General features: G+C 47.2%; 1 protein-coding gene across 1 annotated transcript in view; it reads right to left on the bottom strand.

Annotated features, from left to right (window-relative positions):
- The window catches only part of CNIH3 (cornichon family AMPA receptor auxiliary protein 3), a 135,377-nt gene that overhangs the window by 12,437 nt on the left and 108,204 nt on the right, over nt 1–14,736 (bottom strand). The window contains exon 4 of the mRNA XM_042257123.2: nt 1,504–1,616. Within this exon, the coding sequence (XP_042113057.1) occupies nt 1,504–1,616 (113 nt within the window). The remainder of the gene's footprint in view (nt 1–1,503; nt 1,617–14,736) is intronic.

Genomic DNA, 14,736 nt, shown 5'->3' with positions numbered 1-14,736 from the left:
GGTATATATTCCTTGAAGGTAATATTATATTTTACCTTCATCTTAGAATGCCCCACAATGTCTGGCCTCTAGTATGTCTTCCATATGTTTGCTAAATGAAGGAGTGAATGTTCTAGACGTGACTGAATACAGGCTATACTGTATGGTATAATGACAATGATTAAATGTTTGTGGGGCACCAAAAGTGTGGCTCGTTTATCTGTACAATTGCATCTTTTACTACTTTGGTATACGCTTCCCCCACCCCCAACCCACCTTCTATACCCATATGGTGATTCTCTTTTACAAAAAGCCCAGATCATATGATCTGATGCATGGTCTTAGCAGGGAATAGAACATTTAAAATCAGAACTGTCCCAGAAAATGCAGCCCATCTGGTAGGTGGGTTATTTTTATTAATATATAATTCATATGCCAAAAAATTCACCTTTTAAAAGTATACAATTCAGTGGTTTTTAATATACTCACAGCATTGTACAACATCACCAGTATCTAATTTCAGAACATCTTCATCGATTTCAAAAGAAAACAGTGTGCCCATCAGCGGTCACTCCTCACTCCCACTCCCTTCCAGCCCCTGGCAATCCCCACTCTCCTTTCCATCTCTATAGATCTGCCGGTTCCAGACATTTCTTATAAATGGCTTTTTGTGATTGGCTTCTTTCCTTGTGGCTCAGCTGGTCAAGAATCCGCCTGCAATGTGGAAGACCTGGGTTCAATCCCTGGGTTGGGAAGATCCCTCGGAGAAGGGGAAGGGTACCACTCCTGGAGAATTCCATGAGGTCGAAAAGAGTATTCTGGCCTGGAGAATTCCCATGGGGTCGCAAAGAGTCAGACATGACTGAGCGACTTTCACTTCACTTCTTTCACTTGTAATGTTTTCAGGCTTTGTCCATGGTGTTGCATCCATCAGTACTTTATTGGTTTTTATTGCTCAATAACACTCCATTGTAAGGATACATCACATTTAGTTTCTTCATTCATCTTTTGATGGAAACTTGGGTTGTGTCTTTGTTGTTGTTGTTGTTGTTTAGTCGCTAAGTTGTGTCTAACTCCTTGCAACCCCATGGACTGTAGCCAGCCAGACTCCTCTGTCCATGGGGTCTTCCAGGCAAGAAAACTGGAGTGGGGTGCCATTTCCTTCTCCAGGGGATCTTCCTGACCCAGGGATCAAACCCACATTTCTTATGTCTCCAGCATTGGCAGGCGGATTCTAGATTGCTGAGCCACCAGGGAAGCCTTGGTTTTGCCTACTTTGTGGCTACTGTGAATAATGCTATAGCTGCCTTTAACACTGATCTGTGAGGGCTGAGGCTGTGGTTAGTGGAATTTATAGGAAGGACCTTCCCTCACTGGACTTACTGGACTGCTATCTGAGAGCAGCTTGCAGAGAAGGCTTTGGGGTAAGGGTCACCCAGGAAGGGGTGAGAGGAAGGCACAGCTGGCTGGTCCATGTGGAGGGCGCAGGAAAGGGAAGGACGGAGCAGTCCCAAGCAGACTTACCTCCAGAAGTGATAGAAAAGCAGAGGGACATTGAGCCCCAGGGTGAGCCACTCCTGAGCACACAGGAACATGATGCAGAAGAGGCTGTGGATGGAGTATTCTGGCAGCACCAGCTGAAGAGGAAGCAGAGACACAGGCCTGAGTGAGAGGGAGGAGAAGCCACCCCAGCCTCTACAGCAGCTGACGTCTGCCTGGATCCTGCCTCCAACACGCTGCTGACACACAGCCCCTACCCCCGCACAGCATCACAGAGTCACTGCCCCCGGCCATTTCTGGTAAGTTCTCCTCTTTATGTGACCAGAGCCACGCTATATACCTAGCCCTAAATGGACAGAGGCCCTCAGCACCCTACATACCAGAACAGGGCACTTGCTTCACAGGGTCACCCATGGATGACCCCCTGGGAGAAGAAGAAGAGGCCATCCAGCTCCCGTGATGTCTGACCCCGGGCGGGAGGCACTGGAAGAAACACTGATAGGGTTTTCAGTGATTCAACAACTGCGCTGCTCCTGTTTTCCTAGCCCCTATGCATTCACATATAGAGACTCACAGACCTAAAGCAAATATTAATATGTGTGCACGCATCCTAAGTCACTTCAGTTGTATCCAACTATTTAGTTCAAATAAAGGAGAGCTGGGGAAACGGCATTTTGCTTGATGGTGGATGGATCCAAAGGAACCTGAGAGGAGCAACATGTAATGATAAAAGAGGGAAACTTGAACCTCCGGAGGGAAAAGAGTCCGATCCAGATCAAGAAGGGTCAGACGGTAGAAGGTGACCAGCAGGAAGACCAAACCTCCCGACCCCAATCCACCCACACTGGTGTAAATGGTAAAAAGAGCTCAATGACCATGAACCACCCCCTCCTAAGGGTGGTTACATCTTAACAGAAAGTAAAGTTGAAACAGAAATCAAAGTGACTATAAAAGAGAAATCTGGTACCCAGGCAAGTAGCAAGGAAACCCTAAAATAGAGATATAAATATACACCTTTCTCACTCATAGAGGAATAAATATTTAATGAAGGAGTATTTAATGAATGTATACATCTATGTCGGGGTGGGGGGTGGTTAGTCTCTGGGCATTGTTTAGACCATGATGAATGCTTTGGTCCAGCTAGCATATTCTAACCATTCTTCAAGACCTGTCTCAAACACCACTTTCTAATGGAAGCTCTGCCCATCCCACCACACCGCTCCCCCACCCTAAAGGTCTCAGCCCCACAGGATGCTTTCTGACCCTCACCCAGGGGGATTCTCCATGTCCATGATGGAGTCATAACCTTCCTCCCACCTCTCAACACATCTAGATCTCTTCCAGGATCTACTCCACAAGTCTATAAACTGTCCTGGCCAAACTCTATTTTCTAATCTTTTCTTATCTCCATTTGCAAAGTGCTTTTTTGCACTTAGTAGAGACTTAGCAAGTATTTGACAAAATCAATTGAACTGACCATGCACGTGAGGCTGGAGCATGGCTGGCTGGCATCAGGGATGCAGCCTGTGGCCACAAACCAAAATTCCTCTGGATGGGAAACATACTGCCTCTAACTGTCCCATCTTGGGGAAAGAACACGACCTCGGTCTCTTTCGTCTCTTACTTTAGTCAGATTAGCCAACTGCCCCAGATGACAGATACAGTGAGGGACACGCATTTGAAATAAATACATGCAGAGGCACACGTGGAAGAAATGCATTTTGTAACTAAGTGGCATCTTCTTTCATCTCAAGTCCAGTGAAGAATGAACTGCATTGACCCACATCTTACAAATCTTAGGCAGTAATCCTAGAATCAACATACAAGAGCCAGCAGTGACCTCAGTGGGGGAACTGAGCACAGCCAGCCCCTATGAGCCTGGACCACCTGGTAGAGGGGGTATGTCCTATCATTTCTCCTCCCAGGACCTTGCAGCCATCTTTACCAGCCCCATCTGTGCCCAGCCAAGGCACCGCCTCACCTCCTCCTGCTTAAAGAGAAAATCCCCCTCCTCCCTTCTCCAGTTCTCAGCCTGCCAGCTCCAGGGGGCAGTGGCTGTGACCTCTACTACTTACATCTCTTCATTTTTTAATCATCAATTTCAGACACTTATGCCAAGGTAATTAACATGTTAAGAGACAGCCACCGCGGGCCTGGATCATCCCCGTCTGTAGCTCCAGTGACAAACCTCCAACTGATTGCAGGTCCCCCTATTCATCACCATCACTGCTTCTCTCTTCGGAGCTTGATTTATAGTGGAAGCTGCAACCTTCTGAGCAGGGAGGATTCGTCACTGTCACCACACCGAGGAAAACTGCTTAATGGAGGCCACCTGGGTCCACAGGGGACACAAGCTGAGAATCCATGCTGCTCTTGGGGTGGCTTCTCCCAGCTGCCTCTGCCTAACACTGAGCAGCACCCGTGCAGGTGGGACAGCAAGGGTGCCCTTTATGTCCACACATTGCTTTTCTCCTGCTTCCCCAGGAGGTCCCTGTTCTGTGGCGGGGACTGTTCCTCCTGGACCCAGTGAACCTCCACCAGGCCACGTGCTCCGGGCCTGCCCACTGGGCATTACTGCTACCCCCCACCCCCTCACCCCACCCCGGCTCCCTTCCACGTACCCCCACCCCTCACACTTCCTGAATCTGCCCTTAGGATGTTACTGGGTGGGGCCGAAGGGCTGTGAGCAGAATTGGCTGGAGGATTTACCAGCCAAGACAAAGCACTCCGGGGTCTCTTTCTCCCCTATGACACAGCAAGGCACACTTAGTTGGAGGGTCCTCCATCATCCTGAAGCCATAAGTGAGGAGAGAGGTGCTGGGGCAGCTGGGGATGGACAACCAGCATGAACAAGAAAGAAATGCCGTTTGGAGGGTTTGGTTCGGTTTGTGTTTTTGCTGTTGTTGGGTGTTTTGTTTTGCTTTTTGTGGTTGTTTGGTTTGTTTGTGTGGCCCAGCCATGCAGCATGCAGGATCTTAGTTCCCTGATCGGGATTCCAATCCACCTGCAGTCTTAACCACTGCACTGCATCCTATGCTACTGAGATTCGGGAGCTGTTTCTTACCGTAGCATCATTTAACCCATCTTGTCTGGTACAGAATGAGTAATCAGAGGGAAGAGCAAAGTGGCGACTCCTCCTGATGAGCAGCCTGCCCTTGCTTTCACCAGCATTGGGTACACTGAGGCAGGGGCTGAATGATCACCAAGTGGGCATAATGTTTATTTTCCATGTGGGCTGTTTGGACTAGCTGTCCCATCCCAACCCTGCTTATCTCACTCTTCTACAAAGACTGTCCCTGCATCTCCTGAGCCAACTACAGGAACACTGAGGGGAGCACTGACTGTCCCGCCACCATCCTGAGTCATCCCCTTCAATGGAAAAGACTGTTTCCTTAATAAGACGAGCTGTTGAATGGTGCCAATCTCATTCTTTCATACAACACACAGAGGAACTGCTTCACACAGGCCCCAGTCTATTGAATTCCTGTGTCTCCTTACGCCTTGCTTTACAGAGTCATAAATACTAAGTGGTCTTGATATAGGTCTTGTGAGATTGCTGAAAAGACTGCAATTCACTCCAACCAGGGGGGCTCACAGAAGGCTTCGTCATCAAGGCGGAATCCAGGAAACTTGAAAGGATGAGTAAAACCTAACCACATGAGGAAGCTAGAAGTCAGCCCTCCAGGAACAGGAAATGATGGGGCAAGAGAGGTGACAGTCACCACCTGGGTGGGTTCTTCACAAGTCCACCTAACAGGCTACTTAGTCACCACTGAGTGGATTAAGGCCCGGCCTGATGCGAGCCAAGTTCTGGGTAAATGTTCATTTTATTCCCCTCCGGCTGGGACCCAGCTTTCTCATCCCCCAGGGCTGCAGCCTTTGTGTGTCGCCACCATAAACTGCAGAGTACGGGCTGGTCAGGAGAGTACAATGACAACACGGCCTCCTGCCACTCCATCCTGCCCTGATGCTCGCAGAGGCCACGTATCAGGTGAAGTTCTCAGAGCACACTAGCAAAGCTCAGCCACTTGTCAGTGAAGACCTCAAAGGGTTCACCCCACCTTTCCCCCCGCCCCCCCAGCTTCTTCCATGGCCTCTAAGAGGATGGATGCGGTGTCTGGTGAGGATCACCTATCCTGACTCCCTGCCCAGATTCTAGTCCTCAATTTCCAATTCCTGGCAGATGCTTCCATCCAGATAAGTTTGCAACCACCTGGTGCTGAAAGCTCAATCTCCTCCCAGCACCTGTAAACTTTATCTCCTAAATGTCCAATTTCTGCTAACAATAGCCATCTCTGGCTTCTCTGTCTCATCCATTTCTCACGCCACTGTTTCCAAATTTTGCCATTTCTTCTTCACAGCCACTTGGATTTGTTTTCCCTTTTTTAATTTCTACTGCCCCCTACTGGTCTACTTCCCCTACTGGAGAATGGGCCCCAGCACATTCTCCCAAGGCTGGTGCAAGAACCTTCTAGCAGGTTTCTGTCCCTGGACACCGCTCTGTCCAGCAGAGCAGCTACTGCTTCTCTCTCCACTCAGCTCAGCTCTAAATTTTCATCCACCACCTGTTTCCCCCAGGAATTTTATTTTCTTTCTACTTAAGCATCATCTCATTCATTCATATATCCATTCATTAGCTGCTTTAGCCCACAAGTGATTTGCAACTGAAGAAAGCTGAGCACTGAAGAATTGATGCTTTTGAACTGTGGTGTTGGAGAAGACTCTTGAGAGTCCCTTGGACTGCAAGGAGATCCAACCAGTCCATTCTAAAGGAGATCAGTCCTTTCTTTGGAAGGAATGATGCTAAAGCTGAAACTCCAATACTTTGGCCACCTCATGCAAAGAGTTGACTCATTGGAAAAGACTCTGATGCTGGGAGGGATTGGGGGCAGGAGGAGAAGGGGACGACAGAGGATGAGATGGCTGGATGGCATCACTGACTCGATGCTCATGAGTTTGGGTGAACTCCGGGAGTTGGTGATGGACAGGAAGGCCTGGCGTCCTGCAATTCATGGGGTCGCAAAGAGTCGGACATGACTGAGCAACTGAACTGAACCAAATTGAAAAACCTTTACTCATGATGGGAGAATACTGTAATAATGTATCGATGTCTGTCTTATTTCACTGTGGTGGAGAAGGGCCTAGGAGCAGGAAGAGAATCTCTTCTAACCCCTAAAGGGAGAGAAAAGAGAGAGGGAATGCTTGGAGTTGAAGCAAAGGAATCAAGCTCCCTAGGGAGAGAGTGGATTCCCTAAGACGGGGGAGGAGGAGATGGCAAAGGTGGTACCAAGCATCCCTAGTGGTAGGGATGCACTCCTGGATCCCACCAGCATCCCAGTGGGACAGGATTTCTGAGGGGCTGGGATAAGCCTGGCTGGGGCCAAACACCCCAAGAGCCAAGCCATAGAAGCCACAGGGAAGGTCCCAGGGCGCGTGTAGCTTGAAGGGAGTGTCAGCTGTGAGACCATCCATCTCTCAATGAAACCTGTTGACTCAGACAACAAGCTTTTCTGCTGTGATCACATTGGGCTAAAAATATTAGCCCACTATCTCAATGTGTTATATAAATTCTTACCAGTTACATAATGATCGACGGTGTGATACTGAGAAAAACTTATTTCCCTCATCTGTAAATGCCAACGTGTGCGGCCTACCAACAAAGTTGCTAGAAGGGACTCAGGGTGTTCTGTGACAGTGCTCTCAAGGCGGAAGAAGCATCAAAGAAAGAAAGATGTCGTTGTGGAGACAAACGTGATCATCACCTTTGTTACCAGTTACATATGAGCTTGAGTCTCCATCCGATCTCCTCTGACCTTCCCCCACTCTGATTAAACCAAGCTTCCAGCTTCACCAAATGGGAAGAAAAACCCACAGTTTAACAGCCTGCTCCAGTCCTTGCCTGTTTTCAACAACAACCCAGTTCCCTGTGTGTCTGTCCTGAGGTTTATCTGCCCCAGGAGCCAGTGACTATGAAGAAGAAGAAAAGATAATGTCTCTTTCATTTGATTGTCCAGCCCACACCAGACTGGCCCTAAAACAGAGATGCCCTTCTGGGATGAGCAGGGCAGAGGCAATCTTCTCATAGATATCCAGCATGGGGATCTGTTCTCCAATTGTCCCGAAATGAACCATCGTGCACATAATTCACATGAGGAGGAGGAGACAGCAGGATAAGAGGCATACGATGGCAGCTCAGGAACCTGGGATTTTGCTAAACTGGAAGACTATAAAACAGCATCTAGGCACTGTCAGGAAACCTTATTCTGTCTTAGTCCCTTTGCTCAAAGGAAGTCAATTTCTCTTTAGTTGCTCCGGGTAAAGCTCTCCTGGCATGCTGCAGTCCATGGGGTCACAAAGAGGCAGACAGATTTAGTGACTGAACAACAACATAGCTCTCCTGGAGAAGGCGCTGCCCCGTAGCAGGGAGGCAAGGGCCTGCACCAGACTGGGGCCAAGGAGGGCCACCCAGACTCGCCAGTCAGCACCCCCAGAGGCAAGGCTTCCCTGCAGCCTCTGCTCCCTCCGGTGGAGGGCTGGCATCCCAACCACAGATGGCACAATTAAGGAAGAACATCCCAACAGCTCAGACTTGGGATAGGCCAGCTGGAGTGTTGCCTATTTGATAATGCTGGCACATCAAACTGTTTGACCTCCTGGATTCTGCATCAATGTTTATCCAGTATTTTTATGGGGAAAGCAGATGACTCTGGTACATATGCAACCTAGCCAAATAAAAATGCAATTAGAATTGTAATTAAAGTCACCATAAAATTAGGGGGAGGTGATGATAAATTAGGAGGTTAAGATTAACAGATACACACTGCTATATATAAAATAAACAACAAGGACTGATTGGATAGCACAGGGAATTATATTCAATATCTTGTAATAACCTACAATGGAAAAATAATCTGAAAAGTGTATATGTGTTACATATATATAACATATATATTACATATATACATTATACAAACACACACACGTATATGTGCTGTGCTGTGCTAAATCACTTCAGTTCAGTTCAGTTCAGTCACTCAGTCGTGTCTGACTCTTTGCGACCCCATGAATCACAGCACGCCAGGCCTCCCTGTCCATCACCAACTCCCGGAGTTCACTCAGACTCACGTCCATCGAGTCAGTGATGCCATCCAGCCATCTCATCCTCTGTCGTCCCCTTCTCCTCCTGCCCCCAATCCCTCCCAGCATCAGAGTCTTTTCCAATGAGTCAACTCTTCGCATGAGGTGGCCAAAGTACTGGAGTTTCAGCTTTAGCATCATTCCTTCCAAAGAAATCCCAGGGCTGATCTCCTTCAGAATGGACTGGTTGGATCTCTGTCATGTCCAATTCTCTGTGACTCCATGGACTGTAGTCTGCCAGGCTCCTCTATCCGTGAGATTCTCCTGGCAAGAACACTGGAGTGGGTTGCCATGCCCTCCTCCGGGGATCTTTCCGACCCAGGGATCAAACCTGCATCTCTCACATCTCCTGACTTGCAGGTGGGTTCTTTACTACTAGCACCACCTAGGAAACATATATATATATTTATAAACTGCATCTATATATAAATTGTATTCCTGTGCTATACAAAAAAGATCTTCATCATCCAGATAACCACGATGGTGTGATCATTCACCTAAAGCCAGACATCCCGGAATGTGAAATCAAGCGGGCCTTAGGAAGCATCACTATGAACAAAGCTAGTGGAGGTGATGGAATTCCAGTTGAGCTTTTTCAAATCCTAAAAGATGATCCTATGAAAGTGCTGCACTCAATATGCCAGGAAATTTGGAAAACTCAGCAGTGGTCACTGGACTGGAAAAGGTCAGTTTTCAAGGTCACTTTTCATTCCAATCCCAGAGAAAGGTAATGCCCCAAAATGTTCAAACTACTGCACAATTGCACTTATCTCAAATGCTTGCAAAGTAATGCTCAAAATTCTCCAAGCCAGGCTTCAACAGTACGTGAACCATGAATTGCCAGATGTTCAAGCTGGATTTAGAAAAGCCAGAGGAACCAGAGATCAAATTGCCAACATCCATTGGATCATAGAAAAAGCAAGAGAGTTCCAGAAAACCGTCTACTTCTGCTTTATTGATTACGCCAAAGCCTTTGACTGTGTAGATCACAACAAACTGTGGGAAATTCTTCAAGAGATGGGAATACCAGGCCACCCAACCTGCCTCCTGAGAAATCTGTATGCAGGTCACAAAGTGACAGTTAGAACCAGACATGGAACAACAGACTGGTTCCAAATTTGGAAAGGAGTACATCAAGGCTGTATACTGTCATCTTGCATATTTAACTTCTATGACGAGTACATCATGTGAAATGCTGGGCTGGATGAAGCACAAGCTAGAATCAAGATTTCCAGGAGAATTATCAATAACCTCAGATACGCAGAGGACACACTTCTGGCAGGAAGTGAAGAGGAACGAAACAGCCTCTTGATGAAGGTGAAAGAGGAGACTGAAAAAGCTGGCTTAAAACTCAGCATCCAGAAAACTAAGATCACAGCATCCAGTCCCATCAATTAATGGCAAATAGATGGGGAAACAGTGTCAGATTTTATTTTGGGGGGCTCCAAAATCACTGCAGATGGTGACTGCAGCCATGAAATTAAAAGATCCTTGCTCCTTGAAAGAAAAGCTATGACTAACCTAGACAACATACTAAAAAGCAGAGACATTATTTTGCTGACCAAGGTCCGTCTAGTCAAAGCTATGGTTTTTCCAGTGGTCATGTATAGACGTGAGAGTTGGACTATAAAGAAAGCTGAGCACCAAAGAATGGATGCTTTTGAACTGTGGTGTTGGAGAAGACTCTTGAGAGTCCCTTGGATTGCAAGATCAAACTAGTCAATCCTAAAGGAAATCAACCCCGAATATTCATTGGAAGGACTGATGCTGAAGCTGAAACTCCAAAACTTTGGCCACCTGATGCGAAGAACTGACTCATTTGAAAAGACTTTCATGCTGGCAAAGATTGAAGGCAGGAGAAGGAGATACAGAGGATGAGATGGTTGGATGGCATCACTGATCCAATGGACTTGAGTTTGAGCAAGCTCTGGGAGTTGGTGATGGACAGGGAGGCCTGGCATGCTGCAGTCCATGGGGTTGCAAAGAGTCGGACATGACTGAACAACTGAACTGAACTGAAACTGAATCACTTTGCTCTACACCAGAAACTAATACAACACTGCAAAAAAAGAAAAAGAAAAAGTCGCCATGAAATCAATCTGACAGATGCCAACTGTATGTATGCACACCAGGAACTGCAGGCATGGCTCTGTGCCCTTTGCTGCCAGCACGTCTCCCAAATGCCTGGGCCAAGTATTGCTTTGCCCTTGTCAGAGTCAGGATCAGACCCTCACATCCAATCCCAGGAGACAGAGCCAGGCCTCAAGGGAACCAGGCACCGATCATTTCCCCATGAGCCTGTTCCGCAGGAACACAGGGGAAATAAGGGGAGACAGTAGGAGAAGGAGACTCTGTCTGAGTGACCCAGGGCCTGGACAGCAATTCCCAAATGGTATGGTACTTCTCAATCACCTGAGGGTTTTGCTAAAATGCAGATGGCAGGGCCCCACATCGAGCATTTCAGATTCAGTAGGTCTGGGTGAGGTTTAAGAATCTGCCTTTCTAACTAGCTCCCACGTGAACCACTGAGAACCTCGGGCCTCAGAGTGTGGCCATAGGACCATCATCAGCACCACCTGGGAGCTTATTAGAAACACAGAATTTAGGCTGCATCCAGCCTGCTGAATAAGAACTTGGTGAATTCTAACAAGATCCCCAGGGGATCTGTATGCACAGTAAAGTCTAAGAAATGGCTGCTTACCACTGATTCCCAAAAGAGGGCCCTCCAGCCACCTGCAGCAGAACACCTGGGACACTTGTTTAAAATGCAGATTTCTGAGTTCTACACCCATCTACTTCTAAGATAAACTCTCTAGCCAAGAATCTGCAATTTTCAGAAGCATCCCAGTTGATGTTCTTAAACACTGGAGCTGAGATTCATAGCCAAGAGTTTGAAGAACACAAAGGGCAGAGGCTTCCATTTTCAAGACCCTGGGTTCCAGTCTCCCAGCAGGGCGGTGACAGTCCAGCGCTCACAGAGTAATGCTTACTAACTACTGCTCGTGGACTTGAGTCTGCACAGGTAGTATATGCAGATAAGGGTGGTAGTGTCTGGCTCCCGGCTCTCCAAGCCACTGCCAAGTGGGAGAATCCCCATGAGGCTCCCTGAGAAATCAAGGCCGTGGTGTCTAACCTTGGAGGGTTAGCCTTGGCATCTTCCAGGGATGGAGGTCATCTCTCCAGCCTCCTCTCCCCTCTAGAACCTTGCAGCCTCTATTTCCCACCATCCTCTCTCTGTCCCCAGCAGGTGATCCCCTGACCTTCAATGTTACACACAATCTCCTCCTGCCCATCTATGGCCTTCCTTGGGTCTCAGTGGACTTTCTAGACCTGGGAGATGACTGGTTTGTTTTAGGACCAAACCTTTGGGGTTCCAGTCCTGCCCTGCCCACACCTCCCAGCCTGCCTTTATCACCATTTTCAGGCAGCTTCAAGACACATTTGAATTTCAAAAGCCTCTCTGCCAGTTTCCTCACATACTTGTTAAATTACTAAACTACCTATGAGCCCACTCAAGGAGGAGGTGAGAATAAAAGCACGCTCTCAAATAATGCCATATTTTTAAAGGGACAAAATTCTCCTACAACTAGCTGGCAATTCAAAGACATCTTAAGCTAACACTTGTAGCTACCCACTCCTTTCTTTCTTTCTCTAAGCCAGGGATGAGAAGAGTGGGAATTGTTGTGTTCAGAATACAGGGAGTGATTAGGCAAAAGTTCAGATTGTTTGAGAGGAGAGAGACAAACAGAAGGGAAAGTTCTAGAATGAAAAGGGCAGAGGGCTAAGCGATTGACAAGCCTTCCAGCGCGGAAGAGCTCCACTTATGCACTCAGTCAGTAAATATTTATTATAAGCCCTTGGGTGCATGCTAAGTCACTTCAGTGGTGTCCAACTCTGTTATACTATGGGCTGTAGCCCATCAGGCTCTTCTGTCGATGGGATTCTCTGGGCAAGATTACTGGAGTGGGTTGCCAAGCCCTCCTCCAGGGGATCTTCCTGACCCGGGGATCAAACCTGCGTCTCTTGTGTCTCCTGTACTGGCAGATGGGTTCTTTATGACTAGCACCACCTGGGAAGCCCATAAGCCCTTTCTAGGCAGTGAACGCAAAGCAGTCTAGTTGAAGGAGACTGGCGTGTAAGTGAGCATGGAAACCACGGATTCTCCAGCACAACAAATGAGAGCTGAGGTACAGAGGCAGCATGGAAGCAGCATGAGGAAGGAAGAAAGGAAAGAAGAAACATCCACTCTGAATGAGGAGTTGAAGGAGGGCTTCCTGGAAGAGGATGGCCTCTGAATTGAGATTTAGAAGATTAGCTGTATGAGGAAAAGCAGAATACTCAAGCTGGGAGCCAGTTGAGGGGTTAGATGATTAGATGAGAGAAGAGAGGAGAGGATTACTCTCAGAAATCTTCAACAGCTAGGTGATGAAATTGGAAGAGAAAATGTTTTGCAGGGGGCAAAATAAGGGCTCAGGACTGGCCAGTGTTTGAGAAGTCTGTAGGAGAGTTGAGTGTGGAGGATTGGTCCTCAGAAGAAGGACTTGGAGGTTATAGAAACACTGATGGTAAACGAAATTAGGATTGCCTGGTAGGAGAGTGCAGAGTGAGATGAGATTAAGAACAAAGTCCAGGTTAAAGTCCTTAGGTTCACTAATATTCAAGGGGTAAGCAGGCCAAGAAGGCTAATAACAGAGGGCAACCAGACAGGCAGGAGGAGGACCAGAGGGCACAGGGTCATAAAGCCAGGGGATCTTGGTGGTTAGAGATGGAAGGAGAAATGGGCAGCCAAACACTGCTGGGGGAAATGAACATCATGGGAGGGAAAGATGCCCACTGGATTCAGGGACAGGGAAGAGACAGCCATTTCATTCACTGTGAAAAAGAGCCTGGTGAAGAGCAATAGCTGGGCGCATGGGGATAAGGGCTTTGTTTTTTGTCTGTTTTCTGGAAGGCACATGAGATAAACAAAATTTCATATGGATATGGACAAGTTCTACAGTAATAGTGATCCCATCCCTCACCAGATAAAGTGACATGAATCTCTGGATTGGCCCAAAGACTGAACAGCAGGTGGAAAAGGGTTTGTTTTTTTAATCAAACAGTCAACTTTCTGATGAATTTCTGGAATGCAGACAATCCATTTGAAAGCTGGGGACAGCCCGTGCTTCTTCTGTAGCCCCTGCAGTTCTGAGGAATAGTGTTGCCAGGTGTCCTAGAGTAGGTGTTTGATAATAACTCATCCATGAGTGGATGAATGGGGTGACCCTGAGGTCCCTCTAATCACTTCTCTATGGAATTTCAATTGTGGCCAGCTCATTCATTCCATCCACTCATTCAACAGACATTATTCAGGGACTAGCCTGTATCAGAGCCTGGGCCAGCCAGAACTTATACCACCTCACACAGCGAACGTGTGGGAGGCACAAACAAGTCCTTCAAAACACAACCTCCTGCCACCTGGGAAGTGCAAAGCAGGCAGCTCTCCACACTCCTTGCAAAGTAAGGATCCTGTGTGTGTTTACTTCCATGCAAAGAGCAAAGGAAATGGGCCAGTACATGTCTCCTCTTGACTCCTCACTATCTTTCACATTTTCCCTGGTGCCTATAAGAAATCTGTCTCAATAAGATGATTTGCAGTGAGTTTAAGGAATGAAGGGGTCTTAGGAAAGTATATATTTTTGTGAAGCTGTGCTGATAGAGAACTCTGGAAATGTTTGACTAAAATATAAGGGCTGGTGTTATCCTGTCTGTGACTCCCAAGCTGATGTATGGAGGCTGCTTTAATTTCAGGGAGCCCAGGCCCTGTAGAGACTGCTTAGAACAAACACAACATTAATGCTATGTGTTTCAGACTAACTAAAAATGACACTGAAATGGAAGGATCAAAAGTCAGACCAAAGTACTAAAAAGACAGATTTCATACTGGGTAGAAAATAGCACATACTTTTCTCCTTTCAATAAAGCCAGCCATAAGCATATATGCTGGTTGATATAATAATAACTAATGTTTATTCAGCCCTAGGGCTTCCCTAGTAGCTCAGATGGTAAAGAATCTGCCTGCAATGCAGGAGATCCCGGTGTGATTCCTGGGTTGGAAAGTACCCCTGGATAGGCTACCCA

The sequence above is a fragment of the Ovis aries genome, chromosome 12 (assembly GCF_016772045.2).
Source record: "Ovis aries strain OAR_USU_Benz2616 breed Rambouillet chromosome 12, ARS-UI_Ramb_v3.0, whole genome shotgun sequence".
Classification (NCBI taxonomy): Eukaryota; Metazoa; Chordata; class Mammalia; order Artiodactyla; family Bovidae; genus Ovis; species Ovis aries.
This window is presented reverse-complemented; position numbering and strand designations above follow the sequence as displayed.